Source organism: Aspergillus versicolor (assembly GCF_001890125.1).
Source record: "Aspergillus versicolor CBS 583.65 unplaced genomic scaffold ASPVEscaffold_14, whole genome shotgun sequence".
In the NCBI taxonomy this organism is placed as follows: Eukaryota; Fungi; Ascomycota; class Eurotiomycetes; order Eurotiales; family Aspergillaceae; genus Aspergillus; species Aspergillus versicolor.
The window spans coordinates 98,825-122,397 of NW_024467537.1; the positions used below are offsets into that span (position 1 = coordinate 98,825).

The following is a 23,573-nucleotide window of genomic DNA, read 5'->3' on the forward strand; positions in this document are numbered from 1 at the left end:
GGCCGAGCGGATGCAGCCCTCCGTGCGCGGACGAGATGTCCGTCTGCTGCAGCCACTCCGTCTGTTACCGGTGTTGATCACGGCGGGGTTCCAGTTCTTGGGTTGATAATAATGCTTTTAAAAGTCGCAGTCGCGGGGTAGCTAAAACAATCAGTCAAATATCATTGTGCTCTGAGAATCTTCGAATCTGTTCTATATACCCTAATCCCATACAACAAAATGGTCCTCTCGCAACCGCAAAACCAGCACGTCACAAAGGCTTTTGACCTGAGCGGAAAGGTCGCAGTCGTTACAGGTATGGACTATTTCAATAACTCCTATCTAGCTCTAATGAGGTCGCAGGAGGAGCACGCGGTATCGGCCTCGAAGTCTCCCGGGGTCTCGCTGAAGCAGGCGCAGATGTACGTATACAATAGTTTATTCCTATCCAATTCTATTCTGCGCTAACAGACCCAGGTAGCGATAATCTACAACACATCAAACACAGCCGACGCGACAGCCACCGAAATCGCATCCACGAACAAGATCTCCGCGCGCGCATACCAGGCCAATGTCTCCAACAAGGACCAGATCGAGAAGACAATCGCCCAGATCAAGAAAGACTTTGGCAAGCTCGACATCGTCGTCGTCAACTCGGGCATCGCATCCTCTGTCCCGGCTGAGGACTATACCACCGAGCAATGGCGCCAGATCATGGACGTGAACCTCGACGGCGCATTCTATACCGCACAGGCAGCGGCAAAGATCTTCAAGGAGCAGGGCCATGGGAATGTCATCTTCACGGCGTCCGTCAGTGCGACGCTGGTTAATGTGCCTCAGAAGCAGGCGGCGGTATGACAACGCCCTATCTCCTACAGCCGCTGTTGTACCGAGCGTTCTAACAGCACTGCAGTACAACGCTTCCAAAGCCGGCGTCGTCCAGCTAGCAAAGTGCCTCTCAGTCGAATGGGTGGACTTTTGCCGTGTCAACTGCATCTCGCCTGGATTCATCGCGACAGAGATCCTCGACCACCACCCGAAGGAGTGGAGGGAGAAGTGGAATGAGATGATTCCTGCGCGGCGGATGGCCCAGACATATGAGCTGAAGGGGGTATGTATCTCCATTCTTGATACTTGTATATTGCTAACAGCTTAGGCGTATGTGTTTGCGGCATCGGATGCGTCGAGTTATATGACCGGAGCAGATATCATCATTGACGGCGGTTACACTCTTCCTTAGATGTCATTATCATTATTTCATATGATCTATAGACTGAATTTAGATTGGGTATCATCATTTGCACAGGGGAAGTCAAAGCCTAGAATCCAATGTTGGACAAGGTATACTAGAGTCATTAACAGAACATCAGTAGCAAGCAATTGTGCAACAAAAGCCAAACCAACTGAAATTAGACGACGAAAACAGAAGCAACATGAGAAGTATAGGTCATTTTCTAAATCAGGTACACCATCTCCCACTTGAATCTACCTTCGAGCTTGTCTGGCTCAAGGTGGACACAAGATCCAACTCGACGCAGAATATGCTTGTAGTCAGAAGGCTCCACAACCAGCAAGAATTCGTTAGACTCGCCCTCTCTTTCTGAACATGAAAATCCGATAAAAACGACCTTGAAATAACCAGAGATGGTTTGCTCATTTGCCAAGTTGAGGATTGCAGTTCCAACGTTCTGGTCTGCCTCCCCGCCATCCTGCACAGCCACGTTCCATTCCTCGCCGCTTCTAAACATGAACAAGTCGAATACAGGTGCTTTAAAGGCTATCAGATGTGGCTTAAGCGTATCTGGAAGACCGTCAATCACGGCAGGGCAAGGATGCTCGGCAGCTAAGCTTTTCGACGACACCCCGGTAGCCGTGTCTGGGCCATCATAGATCATTTGAAACTGGAATCCCCCGGGCCCCTGTACACTAGAGGTGCAGAAGTAAGTCACAGGGTGTCCTATGGGCTCGAATCCCCATCGACTATGGTAGTCAAGACCAGATGGACAGGAAACAATCCAACCTTGCCACGACCAGCTGGGGAACTTCAACGACTGGCGACGTCTGCCTGATAATATAGAGAAGCACAAAGCTTGCGCGAAAAACCTCAGAGGCAGGTCGTAGTGGTATGTCGAGCCCAGAGTGTTCTGTAATTTGCTTTTCACTCCACTAAACCCTGCGGATAGATCATCCTCCTTTGTCACGTAGCGGTGAGAATATTCCATTGCCTTAGCAGCGTAAACGTCGAATCCTCCATCCCAGCCTTCATAGAATGACCAAAAGTCGTCAAGTTCGGGGAGATCACTGGATATGACGGCTTCCTGGTCAGGCTCTGAATATGTATCCTCAGAATATACCTTGTTCTCGGTTTCGCAGCAAAAGAAGGCTTGATGATCACTAAGAATCAGCAGCCGGCGAGATACATTCCATTCATCATAAGTCCATTTCCGCTTCATCCAGCCAGTATTCATCATGGAATAGTCGATAGAGGGTTTGCAAACAGCCAGGGAAAGATTGCCCACCGTTTGCAAAATCTGGCGCCTGGGCCGTGAAGAATGCGGTCGGACGCCTTGCAAGCCGTAATGGCTATTGGGACCATTGCCCACAATCGTAAGATACGCAGCTTCGAATATCTTCCTGATGCCTCCAGGTTGCTTTTCAGCGGAGTATCCTGGCCCCGTTCCCCAACACAATGCATCAACCCATAGATACCGGATTCCCAGGTCGCGGCATAGTGTTATTGCATCTCTAACTGTTCTTGGTATTTCTGTGTAGACCTCTGTTAGGCCTCCAGGCTTTGTGAGCTGCGGCTCATTCTCTTTAGTGAGTTCAAATTGTGTCACGTCGCTCCGCCCCCAGGTGTAACTCAATGCCGCATACTCGCGAGTAGACGGCATTTCCTGGACCATCAGGCGCTTGGTATCTATAACACGCGCCGGGCGTGCGTCTACGTCTGGCCGCTCAAGGTTGCACGCAGATGCACAACGCTCAGAACAGGTGCCGACCCAGCGCTTGACCAAGGGGATGTTGAGGTTCTGGGGCAGCGTTCTTCCATGGAATAGCACGTCATCATCGCCCTCCTCTTTCACCAACATAATGTCACCTTCATATGATGTTCGATCCCAGGAAATGTGAGTCCGACGTTGAAAAAATCTTTCGTCTTCTAAATCCGGCAGAGTGCCGTACTGAAATACGGTGGAAACCCGCAGACGATACGTTCGCTTGACTGAAATCGATGGGGTCTCTATTTTAGTAGAGACAGGGGAGGTCTGGAATGTATACTTTCCATAGAGAATGCGCGAGAAATATATATGTCTATTCGGCGCGGGAAGACGACGACAGCCCTCCCGCTGGAGTGCTGCGCAAATCAGTTGGCACATGGAGCAATCAGAGCCCTGTATCTCGCTGAAGACCCGGTTCATCACTGCCCCAGATTTATACGCTGATGGCGAGTCATTTGACTGGGCTGGAGGATCCCAGAAGCTCGAATCGGCGAACAACTGGCCACAATGTGAACATAAGTTACTGCACTGGCTCTGCATGATAGAGGCAATATACTCTGTAAGGGGAGAATGTTGAAACAGGCGCAAATTTTGAAGTTGGGCGAAGGAAAGTGAGGAAGAAAAGGGCTGTGCGGCTGAGGATGAGGCTATGCTGCTTGGCAACTGAGGCTGAGATGGCCACCATAGTACAGATCATGATATACATGATTACAATGGGATTATTATTCTGAGATTGTTCCCAACTTGTACTGGCGGAGCTTTGCTTTAGGGTTCCTGAAGCGAAGATTGAAACTTGGGGGTGACACTGTATCACTCCAGCACAGGCAACCGGTTCATAAAGTCCATAATCGTCGACTCTTGTCTGTACAATGTCAGTATCAGTATAATCAGTATAAACAGCAGACTCACATAATTGTATCTCCTCCATCCAGCTGCCCCATCTCCAACGTCGGCCACATCAGCGGATACAAATTCGCCAGCTGCGTCTGCGGCGACTCCTCCGTCGGCCTCCCCCAGCCATCAACACTGCTGGGCTGGAGATAACTCCCACAGAGCGACTGTATAACACCAAGACAGCGCTGCGCCGTCGGATTCAGAAGCGCCATCGATTCCAGCACCTCGACAGCCTGCACGACCTGGTCACGCCAGCCCTCGGCCAGCGGCGACTGCGGGTCATTCCGCAGACAGATCACTGGTATCAGGATGGCCTGGAACAGGAAGTACAGGCCGTACCAGCAGGCCATCATTGTGCGCTGGTCAATGCACACCCGCCAGAAAGTGCAAATGAGGTCGACGGCTTCCCTGGCGGCGTGGAGACAGCGCTCGATCGCGAAGCCAATCTGGGCGTCGCTGCTACCATTGCCACCACTGGGGGCTTGCCCCGTTCGCGTACGCGACATGAGCTGGCCCACTAGGAACGGGCGATACATCAGGATCCGGAAGTTCCGGTACCGCCATCGGAGGATGGCGTGGCAGAGGGTGAATTTCGGGGGCTGCAGCGCGGTTTCGCCGAAGAAGGGAGGGAGCCCGGCAACCCAGCCGCCGATATACTGGTCGTCCAGGGAAATGAGCTCGGCGGCAGACGGAAGAGGGTGCGAGATGATCTTGGAATAGATGTGGCTGGTGGCGAGGTGGAACTGGGCCTGGGCTCGTAGATGCGTGTAGATGGTCGTCTCTGCGGCGGAGATGGGCATCCGTCGTGTGCCGGAGGTGATGTCCTGTTACTATCAGCTTGATACTGGTTATGGCTGTTTCAAATTGACAAGCTTACGCTGTCGTGCGCGTTCAGTGGCAGCTGGACGTCGACGCCCTGCTCGGGAAAGTCGAGCGGGCGAGAGAAGGTGATTATGGCGCCGATATCAAAGATATACAGGCCGTACCACACCCTCCGCCTCATTTCCAAGGTCAGTAGAGTGGCGTCCCAGGTTGGGAACTCCTTGTGGAGCCCGATTCCCATTGCTACGCGCCGGGCCAGGCCCATATAGTTGTACCCCGAGTTGGGCTTATTTCGCTTCTGCAAGTAGTTTGAGATAAGTGTTAGCGCCTGCACCAGGACTATATTTCCCGTCTCCAGCACGTCAATTGACAGTCTCTCCTTGGCTGCGTCGAATAGCGCAAAGTCGATATCGGTGGGCTGGGTGGCGCTGGTGAAGACGCCCAGCGCCGATATCACAAACAGCAGAACATGCCATGCGTTGCCAGATGGCCGGGGAATAATCTCCATAAACTGGGCACGGAAGGTCGCCTCGTGGACAATGGGATACGAGCAGTGGTAGAGGCGGAAGTAGGCGTCCACAAATGGCTCCAGCTGGGACATGGAATTCAGGGCAAACGGGACGCTGGCCTGGCGATGGTAGTCTGGCTGCGTATCAGACTCGTACGCAGTGGCACCGTCTGATCTCGTATCTGTCAGTCGAAGCAGGGCAGCTCCAGATGCCGAGCCTGCGAGTGTCAGCTCTTGTTAACGTCTACATACACAGGACGTACACACCAAGGTAACCTCCCTCATTCGACCTACTCGTCAGACTGGCCATGCCATCCACGAACCTATCCCCGCCGACTGTGCCTGCCCTCTCGTCCCATTCGAAATTACTACTCGACGGCGGCGTCTCCAGCGAGAACGCCGTCGTGCCGATAGACCGCGACTCCGAAACAGGCCGCATGTGTGTCCTGGGATGACCCACTGAATCCACCACTGGATTAGCAGACACTCTAGTCCGATTCTGACTCTCCAAAGAGGACGCAGGAAGGCGTATCCCATGCCGACTGGGGTTCGGGTTCACTTGGGCAGCGCCGGACGAAGGCAGGCCGTGATCAAGGACTGGCTGCTGAACGGACTGCCCGTCCGCATTGTAGTTTTCACCATCATATCCAAATCCAGCACCGTCCAGACGATCATGGCCATCCCGCTCATCGTCCTGCTGTCCCTCAGGCATAAACCGATGCAGCAGCGCCCTGGTCCGGGCCAGCTCGCTCTCCACCTTGGACAGGTACGTCCGGGTCAGCGGGGTGCGCGCAGACTTCTCATACGTGCAAACACGAGCGAACTTGCCACAGAGACGACAGATGGGGATTGTCCTGTCGCATTTGGACTTCCTGCGGCGGCATTCCCGGCAGGCCTGCTCTGCTGTGCCCGTGCGGCCGGGCAGGGGGTCGGAGTCGGGCGCCGGAGTGCGACGACCGGGCTGGGCGCTCATTCCGGCAATCGGGATCGGATCAGCTGAAGGCTGGAATGCTGGAAGGCTGTGTAAGACTAGGAGGTGAACTGGAGTTGGAGCTGGAGGATGGACTGAGGCCGGACTGCTGCTGCTCCGATCTCCCCGGGGTGTGGGGCTTACGTGATCGGAGATTCCCCGGTATGCAGTGACGTAGATAATTATAATGTAGATACTAAATGCATATTACAGACTTGTATTGGCTGAAGGTGCAATGTGGAGTGTAGAGTGTAGAGTGTAAATGGTGGATGGTGCTATACAACTGGGCGCTTGCCCTACTAGACATACAGAAGCTCAACAAGTTCAACGAACAGAACAGCAATTCAAAAAATTAGGCATTCTCTGAATGCTCCGCAGTCCCCTTGACCCCCTCGCCTTTAACTCCGAAAACATCTCTGGATGTGACCGCTGCTGGCCCGTCAAACACCTCCGCAATCTCCTCCAGCGAGTGCCCCTTCGTCTCAGGGAACACAAAGTACGTCACTGCGAGGACTACCACGTCAAACGCACAGAAGAAGATGTAATATCTCCAGCCAATATTATCCAGGGCCACCGGGTTGACAAACGCCAGGATAATCAGCGAGCTGTAGACGGAGAGCAGCTCCACCGTCAGGCCCTTACTTCGCGTCGTGTAGGGGAAAATCTCGGTTGGATAGCCCATCAGGAGAGGCGTATAGGCAATATCGTAGTGGAAGTAGAAGATAAAGACAAAGGCAATCACCGTCCGGCCCAGGGCTGAGACTTGCGTGCTGTCGAAGACTGCTGAGCACGCCGTCCAGATCACGAAGGAGACCAGCATTCCGGCGGCAGACCAGAGGAACAGAGTGCGTCTGCCCAGGCGATCGACAAACATGGCAGCGCTCAATGCGGCAATGAAGTTGAAGACCTGCAGGAGGCCATTGATGAGGGTTTGCGTGTCTGTGTCTGTGACGCCGACGGTGTCCAGCACCAGCGTGAGATAGTACGATACAACCGCAACACCCTGCTCAATTAGCACGATAATAGAAGTAGAAACATAGAGTACTCACGTTCCACTGCGCAAAGGCACCGACGCAGACCGCGATGAACGTGCGCTTGCGGTTTCCTGGGGTCTTGACGAGTGCTGTCCAGCCTGTCTCTGCAGCCTGATGCTCCAGCTCAATCGTACGCACTATCTCTGCCATTTCAAATTGGATGAGAGGATGCGATGCTTCTCCTGCCGTGTGATGTTGTGCAAGGAGCTCGCGTGCTTCCTCTGTCCTGCCTTTCGCAACAAGCCATCTGTCTTGTTAGTATTCAGAATTCAGATATCCAGGAATATTGGAACCAACCGTGGAGATTCTGGCACAGCCCAGAAAAGAGCAACTTGGACCAGAGGGAATCCGGCCTGGACGATTGAAGGCACTCGCCACGTCCAGTCGTTGTCAAGATGCTTCTGCGTGCCATAGCATGTCCACGACGCCAGGATGGCGCCCAGATAATACATCGTCCAGAAGGCACTGATCCGTCAGTACTGACCACAGTATTGTCACGATATACAAGACTCACCAAGTATACTTTCCACGATGCGTCGGATACGCCAACTCGGTAATCAGCATGGGAGACGGCTGCACAACCAGCATCGACCCAATCCCAACAAGCACTCGACTAAACACAAACATGCCGTATTGGACCGATGCCGCTTGGATGATTGATGCCACGATAATCACGACGGCTCCGCTGAGGAGTGTCCAACGCCGTCCAATTCGATCCGAGAGTATACCGACCACCGGCAGAGAGATGACGCTGCCGATGGACTGGGCTGCGTTGACGACTCCGAGGATCGGTCCAGCTGGGTTGCCGAAGTAGTCTTTCCATTGGGATATGGATTGGAGGCCGTTCATTAAAGACCCTGATAGGCATTAGCATCTCGATGAGGCGGGAGTCCGACATCCATACCATCGTAGCCTGCCACCGCGGAGGACAGAAGAGGAAGCATGAGGATCAGATTCAGTTTAAGAAGATGAGGAATTCGAAGCCAGGTGCGGTCATCCTGAGGGAGGACAGAGGCCAGTGCCTCGCCGACGATATCTTGGTCCTTCATGTTGAGTCTGGTGGATATGGGGCTCTGGGGAGAGGAGAAGCCGGAGAAACCGATATACGGAGACCAGCTCTATATATACGACGGCATCAAGATCCTGGCCAAGAGGAACAAAGCAACGAGGAGCATGGGCAGGCCTAAATCCCTCGCGGTCTCAGCCACAGGATGATTTAATCGTCCCAAAACCGGCACAGGGACACCTGCTTCCCCCCTTCTAGCCGGCTCCTGGGTCTGGCATGACTTGGGTGGAGCAATGAAGCGACTAGCGCACGCTCCCCACGGGGAATGCACGCCAGCGATTGCCTGAAGTCCTTCACCGGAGCACTTCCGGTGCTGATCGAGACGGACGACATTGTCCGTGGCTTCGGGCCTGCGGGGCCGTTGTATAACCGCTTAACCGGCATCAGTCCACCATCCCCCCCGGTCTCTCGTCTTGACCCGGATGGGCCGTCTGTCGACTATCTTTTGGTGTCGTCCGTCCTCTACTGACTGTGAATTGGGTTCCAGCTTGTCCCTGCCCATCCAGCGGGGCCGTACGGACCAGGTGCAGGCAAGCGGACAAGCACCTTGTGAGGCACAATGTAGTCTTTAAAGTCTTTAAAGAGGGTAGAGAACGTTCTGCTTTCAGGTAAACTCTTCAAATCTGCTCTATTTTCCTATTTTACTATCTTCCTATCTTTTTCCTATCCCTGTCCATCCGTTAGCCCTATATCCGCCACAATGACGAACCAACAAAGCATCAAATGGCCCACCCCCTCGCTGCCCGATAGCGTCTTCAAGATGTTCGACATGCACGGCAAAGTCGCCATCATCACCGGCGGGTCTGGCGGAATCGGCTACGAAGTCGCGCGCTCCCTCGCTGAAGCCGGCGCCGACATAGCCCTATGGTACAACTCCTCGCCCGCCGACGACCGCGCAGCAACACTCGTCAAGGACTTCGGCGTGCGCGCAAAAGCATACAAGGTCTCTGTACAGAACTTCGACGAGGTACCATACCAACCACCCCTAGGAAGCGAAATAATGCTAATGCTAACCCACCCAGGTCCAAGCCGCGACCAACGCCGTAGTCTCCGACTTCGGCGGTCTAAACGTCATGATCGCCAATGCCGGAATCCCATCTAAAGCCGGCGGGCTGGACGACAAGCTCGAAGACTGGCAGCGCGTCGTGGACGTGGACTTCTCCGGCGCGTACTACTGCGCGCGCGTGGCGGGCGAGATCTTCCGCAAGCAGGGGCACGGAAACCTCATCTTCACAGCCTCGATGAGTGGGCATGCGGCGAATGTGCCGCAGCAGCAGGTGCGTCATTCTCTTATACCCTATGTACCTATATGGGATGGTAGTTGCTCTCGTGGGATACTGACAGGATATGTTGCAGGCCTGCTACAACGCCTGCAAAGCCGGTGTAATTCACCTCGCCAAATCACTGGCCGTTGAATGGGCGGGCTTTGCGCGCGTGAACAGCGTGAGCCCGGGGTACATTGACACGCCGATTAGCGGTGATTGTGCGTTTGAGATGAAGGAGGCGTGGTATGGCCTGACGCCGCTGCGAAGAGATGCAGACCCACGAGAGCTGAAGGGCGTGTATCTTTACCTGGCCAGTGATGCCAGTACGTATACGACGGGGGCGGACATTGTTGTTGATGGGGGATATACTTGTCGGTGAGGCTGGTACATAGACTAGATTATAGAAGTACGGTTTACGTTGTCTTGGTTTCTGTGGTAAACAAGTGGATAGAATGCCAGTGGCCATTGATGCGACCTATGCAAGATAAAATATCATTAAAGTATCATTGAATCTTCCCGTACCCAACCATATGCCACTTAAAAACGCCAGCCAGCTAGCCATCCGGCAGTAAATACTCACTACAACACGTTAACTCCATAGCGGCGGGTGAATATACTCCTGCGCCCGATCCAGGATATTCGGGATCGTCCACTCCCCACTTGTCGTGCTCTCTGGTGTCTGCGGCGCCAGGGGGCCCAGGTTCGGCGTCATTCCTGACGGCGGAAGTGGCGCCATCGGGTTTGCATTCGGGTGCATGGCCGTCGCTGGGCTGAGGTATGTCGGTGATGCTGCCGTTCTCATGACAGACGGTGAAGAGGCGTGGAAAGCCGCTTCCAGTTTCTCGAGCGCGCGGAGGGTCTTCGTCAAAGGTTTCGCCCATTGTGTTTGGGAATCGGCGGCCGCTGCCGCAGCAGCTGGAGAGCTCAGCGCAGCAGGCGACCCCGTTACAGGGTTCATGGTCGGCTGCCCGAGGGGGTTATATAAGGAGCTGCGGTCCACGGATGCATTTTGTGGCGATCCATATTCAAACTCGGCATTTGCGCGTTCGCTGATGATTGCTTTGAATTTGCGAAGGAGGGTCCAGAAATACGCGTTTGATTTGGATTCTTCGGTGACAGCAAGCAGGAAAATGGAGCTGATTGCGCGCTGTAGCGTGATCCAGGAACGGGACGCGTGGGAACTGACAGCGTGCATCTCCACATAGGCCTCGACAGTCGTCATCAAATGGTCAATGCAGTCAGCACGCATGCGGGCGGTTTGCGGGTCGCGAGTGTTGGCAGTCGCTTTGAGCGCTGGCCGGCAGAGCTCAGAGGAGAAGTATGAGGAATGGAGTTTTAGCACGTTGCGCTCAAGGTGTTCGGTTGGCGTCGTGCAGTATTGGGGATCTCGGAGGTAAGGGCGTGCTTCGATAAGGATTTTTTGAATTTGATCTTTGTAGTCTTGGATGTTTTCCCAGCTCATTTGTGAGTGTGGGCTGAGCATCCGACCGCGGACAACTTTGAGAACCAGGGAGATCACCCCACAAAGGGACTCGAAATATGGATAGTCGCCTGGTTTTACACCTTCGCGCTTCGCAATCTCTGGCTGGCAAACCGCGGTGGTGGACGGGCGATCATACGATAGCGAGAAATGGCTGTCTTGCCATGCCATGGACCACCATACGTGTCGTCGTCGATAACGCTCCGCAGCCGAGAAATGGCTGGATTCGACGTGCAAACCAAGCGCCAGACCCATTCGAAGTGTCATACCTAACCAGTCAGTGACGAGCAATCTCGACAGGAGAAACGACCTACCGAGTAAAACGTAGGAAATGCCAGGGTTCATATTATACGACAGGACGTTGCCAATCACAAGCAAAGTCTGAATAGCCTCTATCGTCGGGTGGGATAGGAAATTCGTCATTCGAAGGCATTGGTAGGAACAGCACACTAAACCGTCAGCATAATACAGCATTGCGCCAGAACGAAGGCATACCAAATACTTGGGAACTGAGCTCTCTCTCTTTCCCGGGTAAATCGGACGATTGACAGCCAGAGGCCAGGACTGCGAATAAAAGACCGAGGTACGCAATAGAAATTCCAAACGGCCTTTGCGCCTGATCGTCATCGGCTCGATAAACACCACCAGAAGCAAGTCTGTTTTGTAACATAAGATCGAGATTCCTTTCAAACAAGGGCACATCATCGATGACAGGATAGATTGCGCCGGCGATATCGCGGTAGTAGGTAAAAAACCTAGCCAGTTAGCCCAATATCCTAGAGCCAAGACAGTGATACTCACTCTTTGCATTGCTGGTCCGTCGGGAGGGCGCAGCAGACTGCGCTTATGTCAAAGGTAGAAATTCCAGAAGACCATAAATCAACAAATGGATATGTCGCAGACTCGTTATCCAGACCAAGCTTCGGCAGAATTCCACCCTCCAGCAACGTCTGTAGCTGATCGGAGCCAGACTTGTTGTTCAGAATATAAGCCAGGACGGATCTCGACCCAAGGTGCACGGTACCTTCGCCCAAGGTATTCGGCGCATGGATACCCTCTCGCTCCGGCGACGCCCCTTTGGACCGACTACTCGCATCACCGGCACTCTGCACGCTGCCCGTCTCCAGCGTCGAGCCAGAACCAATGCCCGCGCCCGCGCCAGCGCCATCTTCATTCGCTTTATCCAGGCCAGCGCGCATATTCGCAAACGTCTGCTCCATTTCCTTCAATCTCGCGCGCACATTATCCCAGTCCTCGCGCGCAATGGAAATCCGCCCTCCACCTGCCGGACTCGGCTGGCTACTCAATCCCAAGCCAGGCTCCTGCTTCAGTCTCAAAGATCCATCCGATAAACCCACCTCCCCGCCACTGGACAGCCTAGTGCCCGCACCATTCATATACCCAGCTCCCATTGTCGCAGTATGTCCAGCATCGGGCCCTATCGGAGCTCCACTCCTCCTCTTTGACGGGCGTTCATAAGAGCAAAGCTCCGCATGGTCACGCTTCACGCACCCATCACAGGGCAAGTTCCGGTCACATTTCACCTTTCGCGCATGGCACGGGTAGCAAGCTTTCGGCTCGCGCGCTTTTCGCTTCGCACGGATTATCGCATCGACTTGCGCTTGGGGGAGGTCGGTGCCGAACCCGTGCGCGGTGGCCGGCTCTCTGCTCGGTCCAGGTCCAGGTCCCGGCCCGTTGTCGGCGGGCGTCGCCGACGAGTATGACATGGACGTTTGGATGGAATGGGGAGAGGTGTGGTTGGCGCTGTCCATGGCTGTAGTGATGACTGACTCGATCGGCTTTCTATAATCCCCTCATTTCACGCGGGCATCTCCGGTCGGGTTCGCGGGTCTCTCAATGGTCACGGTTCACGGTTGATGGTTCACGATCACTAGGGCAGAGCTCGACTCGGGGGTAGGTAGGTGGAGACGCATCAATTGGTGGACTGTGTCGGTGGGTATTTCACAGTAGGCGGTTGAGAATGGCTGAGACTGGCTGAGAATGACAGGCAGTAATGGGATGCGAGTCGATCGTCTCGAACTCTCGATCGAGCATCGTGGAGGAGTGGATGACTCAGCGAGTCACGTGCATGACGTCACTGTGTCTACAGTATTAACGTGTCTTCACTCTTTCTCTAGGTAAATAGTCTTAGTATGGTTAATGGCCAATACTATGTCGATTATAATAGGGTCATGATCGTATGGTTGTAATTGGCACTAATTCTTGCCAGCGTTGCCAAGAAAGCGTGTCAACAATCAGAATATATAAATTCACTGACATTCGCAACACTAAGTTAACACCAACACCAACATCAACACGCTCAACGCTCAACGTTCAATCTTCCCACGAGCAGCAGCTTCAGCAACCAAATCATCAGAAATGGGTCGGTGTCGTGTTGACAAGCAATCATCCACAACAGGAAACTCCAAGCTGAGCAAAAGCATACTGCGATGAGGCGCATGCTGGGATGGGGCGGAGCAAGTAATTATCTAGGGGCCGAATAGACAACATAGCCCGTGAGATCTATTTAAGTTATTTATTTCAGCCGCGCTTACTTACTTGCAGATAAACTCCACCTGGGGCTATATCGATCCTCCGCCCCTGGCCTGAGACCGGAGTTTCTTGCGGAGGAAAGTAAGTCAGGCCAGGATGTACCGGTCGTTGTATAAAGGCGCTCGCAGACCTGCAGTGTCAGTCTCGATCAGTTCTATCCATCATTCCAAATCATTCCAACATGTTGTCTACCTTTCTCTTCGTCGCCGGGGCCCTGGCTGCCTGTGTCCCCTCTCAGCAATTCGACCAGTCGGCATATGCTGCAGAGGACGTCGTCGAGCGGGACTTTGCCATCATCGGCGGAGGAGCAGCAGGTACCTATGCAGCAATCAGTCTCGCCGACCAGAACAAGACCGTCACTGTGGTTGAAGTGACGGACCGACTTGGTGGAAACACCCGGACGTTCCGCGACGAGGCCACGGGGACCAGCATCGACATTGGCGTGCAGCTCCACCAAGATATCCCTCTCGTCCGTGACTTTTTCGAGCGATTAAACTCGCCTCTGGCGCCTTTTCAGCCCTCAGATTTCGGAAAGCCCAAGTACTACGACTTTTTAAACAAAGTGGCCCTTGCAAACCACACCAAGCCGAATGTCGGGCCGGACTATGTGGCCGTGCTCGACAAATATCCTTTCCTCGACGACCTCAATAACCTGCCGGACGATGTGCCTGAAGAGCTGCTTCTGACCTGGCCGGAGTTCGCCAAGAAGCAGAATCTCTCCTCTGCATCAGCCGCGGCGGGTCTGTTATGGCCAGCGACCCCTGGCAACCCCCTGGATGCCACCGCGCTGGCTATCTTCAACGACGGCAATCACATTGAGGTGGAGGAATACACCGGGGCAGCCGTTCGCAGTGCCACTCACTACAACTCCCAGATTTACGACAACGCCCTGGCCGAGTTGAAGGAGCATGTCCTGCTGGAATCCTCCATCGTTGCAGCGCAGCGTGGATCTTCCCGCAGGGACGGCGTACGACTCGTGGCCCAAACTCCGTCTGGCAGGAAGCTCATCAAAGCCAAGCAGCTCATCCTTGCTATGCCGCCGGTCCTGGACAACACCCAGTACTTTGGTCTCGACCAGCAGGAACATTCAATCCTGAGCAAGCTCTCTGGCAAGCACTACTACGCGGGCGTTGTGAACAATACCGGGCTTGAGGCGGGAGTTGCGTACACAAACGTCGGCAAAAACACACCGTACCACGTCGCCAGCCTTCCTGGAGTGGTAGAGATTGCTGGTGCATCTTCTCCTGGGTACTTTTTCTACTGGTACAACTCGGTCGACCCTCAGACCCAGGAGCAAATTGAGCAGGCCACTCGAAGCACCATCCACTGGCTGCAGCAAGAGACCGGTGCCGAGCCCGCGGAGCCAACGTTCCAAGACTTTGTGGACTACTCGCCGTTCCATCTGAGTCCTCCGACGAGCGACATCGCGGACGGCTGGTATGGCAAGATGAAGGGCCTCCAGGGCCACAGGAACACTTGGTATATCAGCTCGCTGTTTGTTGTTGGCTCGACTCAAATCTGGAACAACACCCGCAACATGCTTCCGGAGATTATCGATGCTGCTCGGTGATGTCCTACTTGTTTAACCTTTAGATCATACCTGCCTTGATATATTAATTCAATAACACTATTTATCATTGTATTCACTTCACTGTACACTTCTCATAGCTTAGTCATCACTGAGTCAGCGTTGTCTTTGTCCATCAACACAACACAATATCGACTGTTACTTGAATGTTTCACCAATTCATCAATTCATCATAGAACTCGATATGTCCACAAACAAGCGCAAGCGTGCTCGAAAAGCGTGTAATCCGTGCCATCAGCGCAAGCGAAAGTGCGATGGCGAGTATCCGTGTGGAATGTGCTCCACCTACGAGTACCAATGCAGGTACGACGACATCAACAACACTACGATTGCGGATCCCCCAGCCAAGCGCGCTATTGTCGAGGGACGTAACCCCGTGGACGAAGGCAGCCCATCCGCTGGCAACAATGCCAAGAGCCCTGGCATTTTCGAGGAGCACAAGTCCAGGTACACCGGCGCATCGGCCGCCATGGCCTTCCCGCATATACTGGGCCTGGCTCTCGGATCTACCAATCCTCCCAAGATCAATTCGGCGGCGTACAACTTTGGCATCCGCCCGGAAGAGGCTTCCAACACGTATGGTTTGCTGGGAAGCCTGATCTCCGAAGACGACCTCGCCTTCTACTCGGAGGTATACTTCTCTGCAATGGGCTCCATTCTAGATGTCATCGACCCCAGGATCTATGCTCAGCGGTGTCGCGAGTACTATCATGGGCCCGGCAGTCCGCCGGTCGCATTTGGTGCTACAGCCGCTGGTGTTGCTGCAGTCGGGTCGTTCCTCTCGTCAGTTAGACACTCGCGCGAGTCGGACCTACTGCAGTACGCGAAAGCCATTCTCGATGATCCGGCTTCGATGCGGATGCTGAGCGTCGATCATATCATCGCGTGGGGAATGCGGCTATTCTATCTCCGAGCCACAACCCGCCCTAGCAGTGCCTGGGTGGCCTCCTGCACGCTCATGCATCTCTGCGAAGTCGTCGGGCTGCATGAGGAAGAAAACATCCAGCGCATGGCGTCCGTCGCTGGTGCCGCTAGTCTCGGTCATGATGCGGACCGGCTGAGGCGCATCTTCTGGATCCTGTGGGCCGCGCACCAGATGCTGTCCTACGAGTGCGACCGGTCAGCAGTAACATTTGCAGCAGTCACTACGCAGGCGATCATTGCGATCCCAGGATCTGTAGCCGACCAGTTCGTGCAAATCATCCAAATGATCCCGTCGCCGAACTCTCCGTTCCAACTGGACTCACGGCCTCCATCTCCAAGGGAGGACCTCTCTGAGCGTCTTACGGCATTGAGTAAACTACATTTCACGCATCCATTCCTGGTTGCCACCAAGGCGGAACTCGCATTCTGCTTCTATCGACGTATCTACCAGTTCAAGGCAGGCATCACGGATGAAATCCTCCAGGTTGTCATAGACAGCGGCAGGGATGGACTAGAGGCAGCTGAGCAGCTCGCCAGCCAAGGCCGGCTACTATGGAACGTCATCGGCAGTGTCTTCCAATATGCTTGTATCTTGTTGGCCATCGACACTCCGGCCTCGTCTGATCACATTCCTGCTGCTTTTAAGAGGCTGGAGAATCTTGTCAGGGCAGCGGATACAGCACTCACCCGACAGGCGCTCTCTATAGCACGGCATCTCCTCAGTCTCAATATAGCGAAGAAACGAAAGGAACTTTTACAGTTGGAAGCTGTCGAGGCAGGATACGAAGCCTTTCAAGAACCACCGGAACCCGAGCCCAACACCGCCGTGCCAGATCTTGTTGGCTGGGGGGTGGACTGGGAGCAGTTTCTCGTGGAGCCATATCTGTCGATGTTTCCCGACATTCAAATGTAAATTACAGCGAGTCACATTTCAATAATCTAACGAAACATTATTACATTAACGATCTAAACCAACGTTTCCTGCGAATCCCTCTTTTCCGGCACCCGTTCTATCCTGATATTAAACCGCTCCGCAAAACAAAAAAGCAAGGCAACAAACACGCCTATCCCAGCGAGACCAACACCCATGTAAAAGGCCCCCCGGTAGCCCCGCAAAACATTCGTCCCTTGCTCATTGACCTGGCTCTCGACAGTGCCTGCAAACCCAAGCCCAATGGAAATGGAATAGTTGACAAACGTAGTCACCAGCGATGCGGCCAGACCCTGATGCTCGCGCGGCATGGCTCGATTCAGAATAATCGTGGCAGCGGGAAACGACGAGTCCATGCCCCAGGGAAGCACAACGATCCCCACGAACGTCTGCGCCCAGTAGATCTGGTCCACGGGCATCGTCGCGAAGATGACACCCCCCGCGAGGAAGAAGGCCATGGAGATCAGCATCACCGTCGACGCACGGAAGTTGTGCAGAAGCAGGCCCGTGGCGCCCGCAGCAAATAGCCCGCTTACGGCGATGGGTGACATCTGTGCAGATGTGAGAAGCGGCGTCTGCTCCCTGATGACCTCCAGGAGGTTCAGTGTGTAGAAGACGAAGATGCCGAAGCTGGACCAGCCGGCGCTGATGCAGGCCAGGGTGAAGAGGGAGTCGATGCGCAGGATGCCGAAGGGGATCAGCGGATGACTTGCTCTCTTCTCGAGTAAAACAAAAATGACAAAGACGAGGATGCCGATGACCATGGTGAAGTAGGTATACGGCGTCGTCCAGCCGACCACGGGGCCCTGGTTCCAGGCAAAGTTGAACAGGACGAGGGCGGCCACACCGGTGATGGAGCCTGCGACATCGATACGACTCCAGACACTGGAGCCTTCGGACTCTGGGGATATCGGGGCTGGGGTTGCAGGAATGGCGACGAAGCCCAAGACAGCCAGCCCGAGGCACGCAAAGGACAGGACCCAATACGACCACGGCCACCAGAGTCTCTGGGAAAGCAGGCTGGAGAAGACAGCACCAAGCAAGAAGCCGCCAGGAGCAGTGGCACCGAACAGGCAGAAGATCATGTTCTGACGCAGGCCTGGCTCGTAGCAGCGACTGACAATGGCGATGGCGTTGGGCAGTAGGAACGCTGGGCCTAGTCCCTGCATCGTCCGGCAAACGATGAAGAAGGTAGGGCCGCTATACACAGCGACCCCAGCGAGACATGACCACAGGGCAAACCAGACATAGCCGCCGACGAAGAAAGGCTTGTGCCCAAAGACATCACCGAAGCGGCCTGCGATGAGGATGAAGGTGCCGACGGTGAGCGAGTAGCCAGAGGAGAACCAGCTCAGCTTGCCAGGCTGGTCGTCGATGCCAAAGGAGCGTCCGATGATGTGTTGAGGGACTATGCTAAGGGCCAGGCCGGCTTGAGTGAGAAGCTGCGAGGAGCAGATGATGGCGATGAAGAGGACTTCGTTGGGGAGAGACTTGGGACGTTGGACTTCATCACTGTACTGACGGACTTCACTGTACAGATGGTCTTCACGGTCTTCAATCTCTCCACAGACATCGCAAACCTGACGGAATTGACGGTCAGGTTCGCTGGGTAGCGCTTGTGGTGGTTGTTCAGACATTTTCAGAATGATGTGGTTGACAATGCTGGGGATAGCCCTAGAGACTTAGAAAAGGAGGAATGGGGACGGAGTATTCGATCGCAGGCTGTGCTCGTCAATTTGTCTACTCCGACATGATTACTGTTCTTTGATCCAACATTAACGGGCCGTCTGACTGCAACTGTTTCATTCAGAAACTTAATTGGCTGTCTGCCTGTTTCTTTCATTTGGCCCGACTGTTTCTCAACAACTTAACGCCGCCGGGCGGACATCGTGCGGCGATTGCGGAGTTACGATGTTGAGTGCGGCTATTGCGGAGTTCCCACTGCAGCGCCGCAAGATGGAAGAATATAAATAAACCGATTCAGCTGCTGGTCCTCAATCTTGTTCATCATCTTTCATTCAATCCTCAATCCTCTCAATCATCATCCGATCTGTTCATCCAATCTGTTCATTAATCAATCTCAATTCCACACAATGTCTTACGCTCAAGATCAACCCGCCGGCTTCACCAACGCCATCGAGAAAGTCGCCATTGTCGGTGTACGTACCCCAAGTACAATATGCAAACAGGATGAGACTAACAATTACTAGGCTGGAGGCACTGTTGGCTCTGTTCTCGCTGAAGCCCTGCTGAAGACTGGAAAACACACCGTCACTGCCCTCTCGCGCAAAGACAGCGCCAACAAACTGCCCGAGGGCGTTGTTGTCGCCCCCATCGACTACAACGATGAAGTCTCCATTGTCGCTGCCCTCAAGGGCCAACAATTCTTTATTATTACTGTCGCCCCCACTGCGCCCCGCGACACCCACAGCAAGCTCGTCCAGGCCGCCGCCAAGGCAGGAGTCCCCTACATCATGCCCAACGGATACGCCGGCGACATCGAGCACGTCCGATTCGGCCAGGATGTCATGCTCGGCCCCGTGGCCCAGGCCAACCGCGACGAGATCGAGAAGCTCGGCATGCAGTGGATCACCGTGTGCTGTGGCTTCTGGTACGACTACAGTCTCGCGGGCGGAGCGGCGCGCTTCGGGTTCGACTTTGACAAGAAGGAACTGACCCGCTACGACGATGGCAACACCAAGACTTCCGTCTCGACTCTAGCCCAGGTCGGGCGCGCTGTTGCGACTGTGCTGAGCCTGAAGGTCCTCCCCGATGACGAGAACGACAAGAGCCTGACTTTCTCGAGCTGGCTCAACAAGCCCGTCTACCTCAAGAGTTTTGTCGTCAGCCAGAACGAGATGTTTGAGAGCGTCAAGCGCGTGACTGGCACGACCGACGCCGACTGGACGATTTCCCAGGAGGATGCCCACAAGCGATACGCAGATGGTCTGGGGCTGGTCAAGACCGGCAACATGGCTGGCTTTGCTAAGCTGCTCTACGCGCGAGCATTCTTCCCAGAGGACGCTGGCAACCACGCTGACAAGGCGCAGAACGAGCTGCTGGGCTTGCCGGAGGAGAAGCTGGACGAGGCCACCCAGGTTGGGATTGATATGGTCAAGGCGCTCCAGAGCCGTGCGGAGCGCATGGCTTCATAGATGTACATTCTTTTCTTAGAATTTAGCTTTCAGAGATATACACTGTTATTTCTTAATTGAAATCGTTCGTGTTTGATCCAGGTGACACAGCATAATAGCTTAAACCAAGTAGTGACCTAATACAGATTGTGTAACGAGTTATCTTTCAGCTCAACCCTGAATCTTCAGCTGCTGGGATAAGGCAGACAATGACTCTCATTCGTCTCTGAGAGTATAAGCTCAAATAATTGCCCGGGGGCTTAGATATACCTGCATAATCTGCACGATCTAAGCCCCACCTATTTTCAGCATTATACTAGTGGATAGTGTAGAGTAGGCTTGCAGTATTTGGGGGCTCGTGCTATCTAACATAATCTAGACTAGATTCTGTCGCTTTCGCTATTTCCGCTACTCTTACCCCTTATATCTTAAATTACACAGAGGGCCGAAGAGAGGAACAGTATTAGAACTATAGATACCTAGTCAGTATGTCTATCCTAATGGCCGATCGAGTTCGAGAGATATGTGTCGGACTGGGCCGCCGCCCGTTGATCAACCATGCAAGCCTCCTTGGCCGAACCATAACAATGCTTGCAAGGAATACACAGCCATTGTTGGCCATTGTTGGATTTGGCAACACGAGAAACGGGCCAATGGCAAAAATGCCGCAGTTTCAGCTGGGACCAGCGTACAGGGGCCAAGGGCGCGATACGAGACGACATTCGGCCTAGGGGCCAAACTACAGCAAGCCCTAACAGCTGAAACAGTGAGACCTGGGGCAGAAACCAACACTGCAACGGAATAATTCAACTCCTGGCCGAGTCAGAGGCTCAGGAGCTAGAGCAGACCAAGCTTCACTGTATAAGCGTCCGGAAAAAGTCATGTCCTGCGCGTTATGCTGTTGTACTGCGCCCTCGATGGCTGCGCCCTAGCTCGCCGCCCATCAGCACATGGGGGATGGCTGACGCGAGATGCAGCCAGCTCCACTTGGAATTCAGAGTATAGGGCTCGCTCTGATGTACTTATATACACTTCAATACCTAGATCTAACCATGGGTTAATATATCAATCGATAGAAGAGAAGAGATTGCACACTCCAGACTGATTCAAGATGGTGAGCCAACGACAACAGCCGGGAATTGCAGTAGGTCTCATCGTCTATTCAGCGAGGTCTATACTGACCGAATGCAGTGCGAAGAGTGTCGACGGCGTAGAATCCGCTGCGATAGGAGACGACCTCAATGCACAGCATGTGCTACATCCGGCGTCGAATGCATAGTGCGAGACAGCTGCCCGGCTCGAGGGCCCAAGAAAGGATATCTCAAGACGTTGCAGAAGAGGATAGAGGAGCTCGAGGGCCAGCTGGAAAAGCAGGGGACCTCTCCAGCACCAACCTGCCAGACCGTGGACATCGACGGCAGCGCAGACAACGAAATCCAGACCGCAACGCCCGAAACAACTGATTTCCTGCAGTGGCCGGCAGTACCGGTCGAATTCCCATTTCCTACGATGGAGCCCTGGGAATGTTTCGATGGTTCGTACTCGGGCTCGCTTCTTCCATTGCCGCCAGTGGATAGTGTGCTAGTGGACAGTGTGTCAGAGCTGGTCCAGATGCCAATGGAATGTGGCCTCATGATCCCTCCGATGATGCACAATGACCTGTACGTCTTACCCTCCTTTGATGTCGCCAACAGCGCTAATATGGCGTAGAGACCAGCTGTATTTTGACCGGGCATATGCATTTGCACCAATCATCCATGCCCACCGCTACCGTGCATGGTCTAAACTGCCAAACAAGAGCAAACAGAGAACATGCCTGCAGTACGCGATGTGGACATTGGCTTCGTCACTATCCAGCCAGTTCCATGTTCAAGGTGGCAAGTTGTACGCGAAGACGAGGCAGCTTCTGCACGAGCTCGAAGCAGAGGAACCCTGCCACCAAATTTCTCTGGAACAAATCCAGGCTTGGGCATTGGTCTCAATCTACGAGCTGACCTGTCAGGACTTCCACCGAGGCATGATGTCCGCCGGCAGAGCTCTTCGTCTGATTCAGATGATGAGACTCTACGAGATCGACATGCCTCGATCACCTCACACTCAGGTAGACCAGTACCAAAGACCGCTCAGTCCGAGCCAGGAGGACTGGGTAGATATCGAAACGAAGAGACGGACCTTTTGGTTTGCATATCTCATTGACCGCTTCACGAGTATGGTGGACGGGCTACACATGTTCTTTGACGAGCGACTGGTTAGTCTGATCCTTGAAAAAGAAAGTACAGATATTGACTCATCTAGATACGAGCACGCCTACCAGCTCCAGAGGCCAACTTTCTCAGCAATCGCCCCACGGACATGAGTTTCCTCGCGGACGTTGTTCCCGATGGCAGCGTCGAGTGGCCACACAACAGCTTATCGCCCTTTGCAGAGTGCATCATCGGGGCCACCATGTGCGGCCGGGTCCTCCAGCATAAGCAGAACGCTCCGACAAGACCGTGCGAGGAGTTCTGTAATCGACATCGAACGCTGAATGCACTACTGGCGCAGCGGATCCGGATGCTCCGAATCTACGCATCCCTGGAGTACCCGGACCCCATCATCGCCTTTGTTGCTCTGACGGCACAGATCGATGTGCTGATGCTCTACGACCTGATTGAATCCAAGCCGTTAGGGACTGGAGTGGAGGGAACGCAGCTTGCCCAGGCCCTGCACGCAGAGCACCAACAGCAGGCTCTCGATGCCGTGAACGATATCTCTCTGTTAGTGGCCGTTCTTGGCCAGCACTTCCAGGTATGCCAGTCTAGTGTGATAAAGTGTAAGCTGAGCTAAGATGAGCAGATGCACCCTTTGACCCCGATCCTGCTCCTGTTGGGAGCTAGATTCTCTCAATCCCACCCCGAGCTGAACGACGCCTATATCAAGCTTATGCCAAACATCTTAACAATGTTGCAAGCCTCGACGGGCCTCAACAAGCTTGCACAGGGGTTTCTTCAGATGTTAAATCCCCAGGGCGACACGTGGTGTGGGTTTACTTAATTTCTCTCCCTCTCTCTATGTAGATTTCACGAAGTATGATCATGATTAGCTTGGACGGTGCTTGGAGTTTGAGTTTGGTTTTAGCTATTTAATCCTGTGTATAGAGGGGCAATTAGAATGTTTCAATTCCACTGTTAATTGTTAATTGTCCATTGTCCATCAAGTGGTGATTCATAGGCGTTGGGGCTGACAGCTGCATGACACAGCCCGCGTGGCAGGACAACAGGCTGCATTAGTTCAGATCTAAATCTGTCCAGTATCTTCAGGTACTCAGGTCCCCGGGTCCTTACGGCAGAGCGCGTAATAGCCCGTACCCAGTACTCGGGAAGCTAGGGTGATTATGCGAGGGACTTGGAGGACCCCACGTCAGCGTGAGGGGTGGCCCTTACACTC

At 53.9% G+C, this 23,573-nt stretch overlaps 11 protein-coding genes across 11 annotated transcripts; 6 read left to right on the plus strand and 5 right to left on the minus strand.

The window, feature by feature from the left end:
• Positions 1 to 145: 145 nt before the first annotated feature.
• On the plus strand, positions 146 to 1,329 carry ASPVEDRAFT_178623 (SDR family oxidoreductase). Its single transcript, XM_040808819.1, has 5 exons — positions 146 to 295; positions 343 to 401; positions 457 to 831; positions 893 to 1,090; positions 1,136 to 1,329. Exons 1-5 carry the CDS (start codon positions 220 to 222, stop codon positions 1,217 to 1,219), a joined length of 792 nt encoding a protein of 263 aa, XP_040673536.1. The 5' UTR covers positions 146 to 219; the 3' UTR covers positions 1,220 to 1,329.
• Positions 1,327 to 3,854, minus strand: ASPVEDRAFT_374523 (uncharacterized protein). Its single transcript, XM_040811473.1, has one exon. It carries the CDS (start codon positions 3,516 to 3,518, stop codon positions 1,434 to 1,436), a length of 2,085 nt encoding a protein of 694 aa, XP_040673537.1. The 5' UTR covers positions 3,519 to 3,854; the 3' UTR covers positions 1,327 to 1,433.
• Positions 3,789 to 6,175, minus strand: ASPVEDRAFT_89017 (Zn(II)2Cys6 transcription factor; the record flags this gene model as incomplete). The annotated part of the gene is made up of 4 exons (XM_040818486.1): positions 3,789 to 3,840; positions 3,888 to 4,696; positions 4,750 to 5,420; positions 5,470 to 6,175. 4 exons carry the CDS (start codon positions 6,173 to 6,175, stop codon positions 3,789 to 3,791), a joined length of 2,238 nt encoding a protein of 745 aa, XP_040673538.1.
• Positions 6,176 to 6,504: 329 nt separating this feature from the next.
• Positions 6,505 to 8,451, minus strand: ASPVEDRAFT_155551 (uncharacterized protein). Its single transcript, XM_040808471.1, has 5 exons — positions 8,111 to 8,451; positions 7,721 to 8,063; positions 7,504 to 7,671; positions 7,222 to 7,453; positions 6,505 to 7,175 (listed from the first exon to the last, which is right to left on the minus strand). Exons 1-5 carry the CDS (start codon positions 8,253 to 8,255, stop codon positions 6,525 to 6,527), a joined length of 1,539 nt encoding a protein of 512 aa, XP_040673539.1. The 5' UTR covers positions 8,256 to 8,451; the 3' UTR covers positions 6,505 to 6,524.
• Positions 8,452 to 8,748: 297 nt separating this feature from the next.
• ASPVEDRAFT_46992 (uncharacterized protein) lies at positions 8,749 to 10,009 on the plus strand. Its single transcript, XM_040813675.1, has 3 exons — positions 8,749 to 9,239; positions 9,295 to 9,549; positions 9,629 to 10,009. Exons 1-3 carry the CDS (start codon positions 8,973 to 8,975, stop codon positions 9,914 to 9,916), a joined length of 810 nt encoding a protein of 269 aa, XP_040673540.1. The 5' UTR covers positions 8,749 to 8,972; the 3' UTR covers positions 9,917 to 10,009.
• A 117-nt stretch (positions 10,010 to 10,126) lies between these two features.
• ASPVEDRAFT_143488 (putative C6 transcription factor) lies at positions 10,127 to 12,789 on the minus strand (the record flags this gene model as incomplete). Its single annotated transcript, XM_040807920.1, has 4 exons — positions 10,127 to 11,286; positions 11,332 to 11,466; positions 11,513 to 11,772; positions 11,819 to 12,789. The coding sequence occupies 4 exons, from the start codon at positions 12,787 to 12,789 to the stop codon at positions 10,127 to 10,129; spliced, it is 2,526 nt and encodes an 841-aa protein (XP_040673541.1).
• A 534-nt stretch (positions 12,790 to 13,323) lies between these two features.
• On the plus strand, positions 13,324 to 15,279 carry ASPVEDRAFT_46994 (uncharacterized protein). Its single transcript, XM_040813676.1, has one exon. The coding sequence runs from the start codon at positions 13,752 to 13,754 to the stop codon at positions 15,138 to 15,140; it is 1,389 nt and encodes a 462-aa protein (XP_040673542.1). The 5' UTR covers positions 13,324 to 13,751; the 3' UTR covers positions 15,141 to 15,279.
• Positions 15,280 to 15,342: 63 nt separating this feature from the next.
• Positions 15,343 to 16,995, plus strand: ASPVEDRAFT_143498 (uncharacterized protein; the record flags this gene model as incomplete). The annotated part of the gene is made up of 1 exon (XM_040807921.1): positions 15,343 to 16,995. One exon carries the CDS (start codon positions 15,343 to 15,345, stop codon positions 16,993 to 16,995), a length of 1,653 nt encoding a protein of 550 aa, XP_040673543.1.
• A 53-nt stretch (positions 16,996 to 17,048) lies between these two features.
• Positions 17,049 to 18,650, minus strand: ASPVEDRAFT_57053 (uncharacterized protein; the record flags this gene model as incomplete). Its single annotated transcript, XM_040815290.1, has 2 exons — positions 17,049 to 18,517; positions 18,545 to 18,650. 2 exons carry the CDS (start codon positions 18,648 to 18,650, stop codon positions 17,049 to 17,051), a joined length of 1,575 nt encoding a protein of 524 aa, XP_040673544.1.
• A 456-nt stretch (positions 18,651 to 19,106) lies between these two features.
• Positions 19,107 to 20,168, plus strand: ASPVEDRAFT_142852 (aromatic alcohol reductase; the record flags this gene model as incomplete). The annotated part of the gene is made up of 2 exons (XM_040807877.1): positions 19,107 to 19,172; positions 19,224 to 20,168. 2 exons carry the CDS (start codon positions 19,107 to 19,109, stop codon positions 20,166 to 20,168), a joined length of 1,011 nt encoding a protein of 336 aa, XP_040673545.1.
• Positions 20,169 to 21,229: 1,061 nt separating this feature from the next.
• On the plus strand, positions 21,230 to 23,241 carry ASPVEDRAFT_46996 (uncharacterized protein). Its single transcript, XM_040813677.1, has 5 exons — positions 21,230 to 21,291; positions 21,339 to 21,808; positions 21,858 to 22,395; positions 22,443 to 22,934; positions 22,983 to 23,241. Exons 1-5 carry the CDS (start codon positions 21,259 to 21,261, stop codon positions 23,178 to 23,180), a joined length of 1,731 nt encoding a protein of 576 aa, XP_040673546.1. The 5' UTR covers positions 21,230 to 21,258; the 3' UTR covers positions 23,181 to 23,241.
• The last annotated feature ends 332 nt before the right edge of the window (positions 23,242 to 23,573 follow it).

What these genes read in the sequence shown, in the direction of transcription:
- ASPVEDRAFT_178623 (XM_040808819.1), top strand. Translation starts at nt 220, where the DNA reads ATGGTCCTCTCGCAACCGCAAAACCAGCACGTCACAAAGGCTTTTGAC. An exon ending in TCGCTGAAGCAGGCGCAGAT is followed by an intron (nt 402 to 456) that starts GTACGTATACAA and finishes TAACAGACCCAG; the next exon opens with GTAGCGATAATCTACAACAC. An exon ending in AGACATATGAGCTGAAGGGG is followed by an intron (nt 1,091 to 1,135) that starts GTATGTATCTCC and finishes CTAACAGCTTAG; the next exon opens with GCGTATGTGTTTGCGGCATC.
- ASPVEDRAFT_374523 (XM_040811473.1), bottom strand. Translation starts at nt 3,518, where the DNA reads ATGCAGAGCCAGTGCAGTAACTTATGTTCACATTGTGGCCAGTTGTTC.
- ASPVEDRAFT_155551 (XM_040808471.1), bottom strand. Translation starts at nt 8,255, where the DNA reads ATGAAGGACCAAGATATCGTCGGCGAGGCACTGGCCTCTGTCCTCCCT. An exon ending in CATCGTGGAAAGTATACTTG is followed by an intron (nt 7,672 to 7,720) that starts GTGAGTCTTGTA and finishes CTGACGGATCAG; the next exon opens with TGCCTTCTGGACGATGTATT. An exon ending in GTGCCTTTGCGCAGTGGAAC is followed by an intron (nt 7,176 to 7,221) that starts GTGAGTACTCTA and finishes CTAATTGAGCAG; the next exon opens with GGTGTTGCGGTTGTATCGTA.
- ASPVEDRAFT_46992 (XM_040813675.1), top strand. Translation starts at nt 8,973, where the DNA reads ATGACGAACCAACAAAGCATCAAATGGCCCACCCCCTCGCTGCCCGAT. An exon ending in CTGTACAGAACTTCGACGAG is followed by an intron (nt 9,240 to 9,294) that starts GTACCATACCAA and finishes TAACCCACCCAG; the next exon opens with GTCCAAGCCGCGACCAACGC. An exon ending in CGAATGTGCCGCAGCAGCAG is followed by an intron (nt 9,550 to 9,628) that starts GTGCGTCATTCT and finishes GATATGTTGCAG; the next exon opens with GCCTGCTACAACGCCTGCAA.
- ASPVEDRAFT_46994 (XM_040813676.1), top strand. Translation starts at nt 13,752, where the DNA reads ATGTTGTCTACCTTTCTCTTCGTCGCCGGGGCCCTGGCTGCCTGTGTC.
- ASPVEDRAFT_46996 (XM_040813677.1), top strand. Translation starts at nt 21,259, where the DNA reads ATGGTGAGCCAACGACAACAGCCGGGAATTGCA. An exon ending in TGTTCTTTGACGAGCGACTG is followed by an intron (nt 22,396 to 22,442) that starts GTTAGTCTGATC and finishes TGACTCATCTAG; the next exon opens with ATACGAGCACGCCTACCAGC. An exon ending in TTCTTGGCCAGCACTTCCAG is followed by an intron (nt 22,935 to 22,982) that starts GTATGCCAGTCT and finishes TAAGATGAGCAG; the next exon opens with ATGCACCCTTTGACCCCGAT.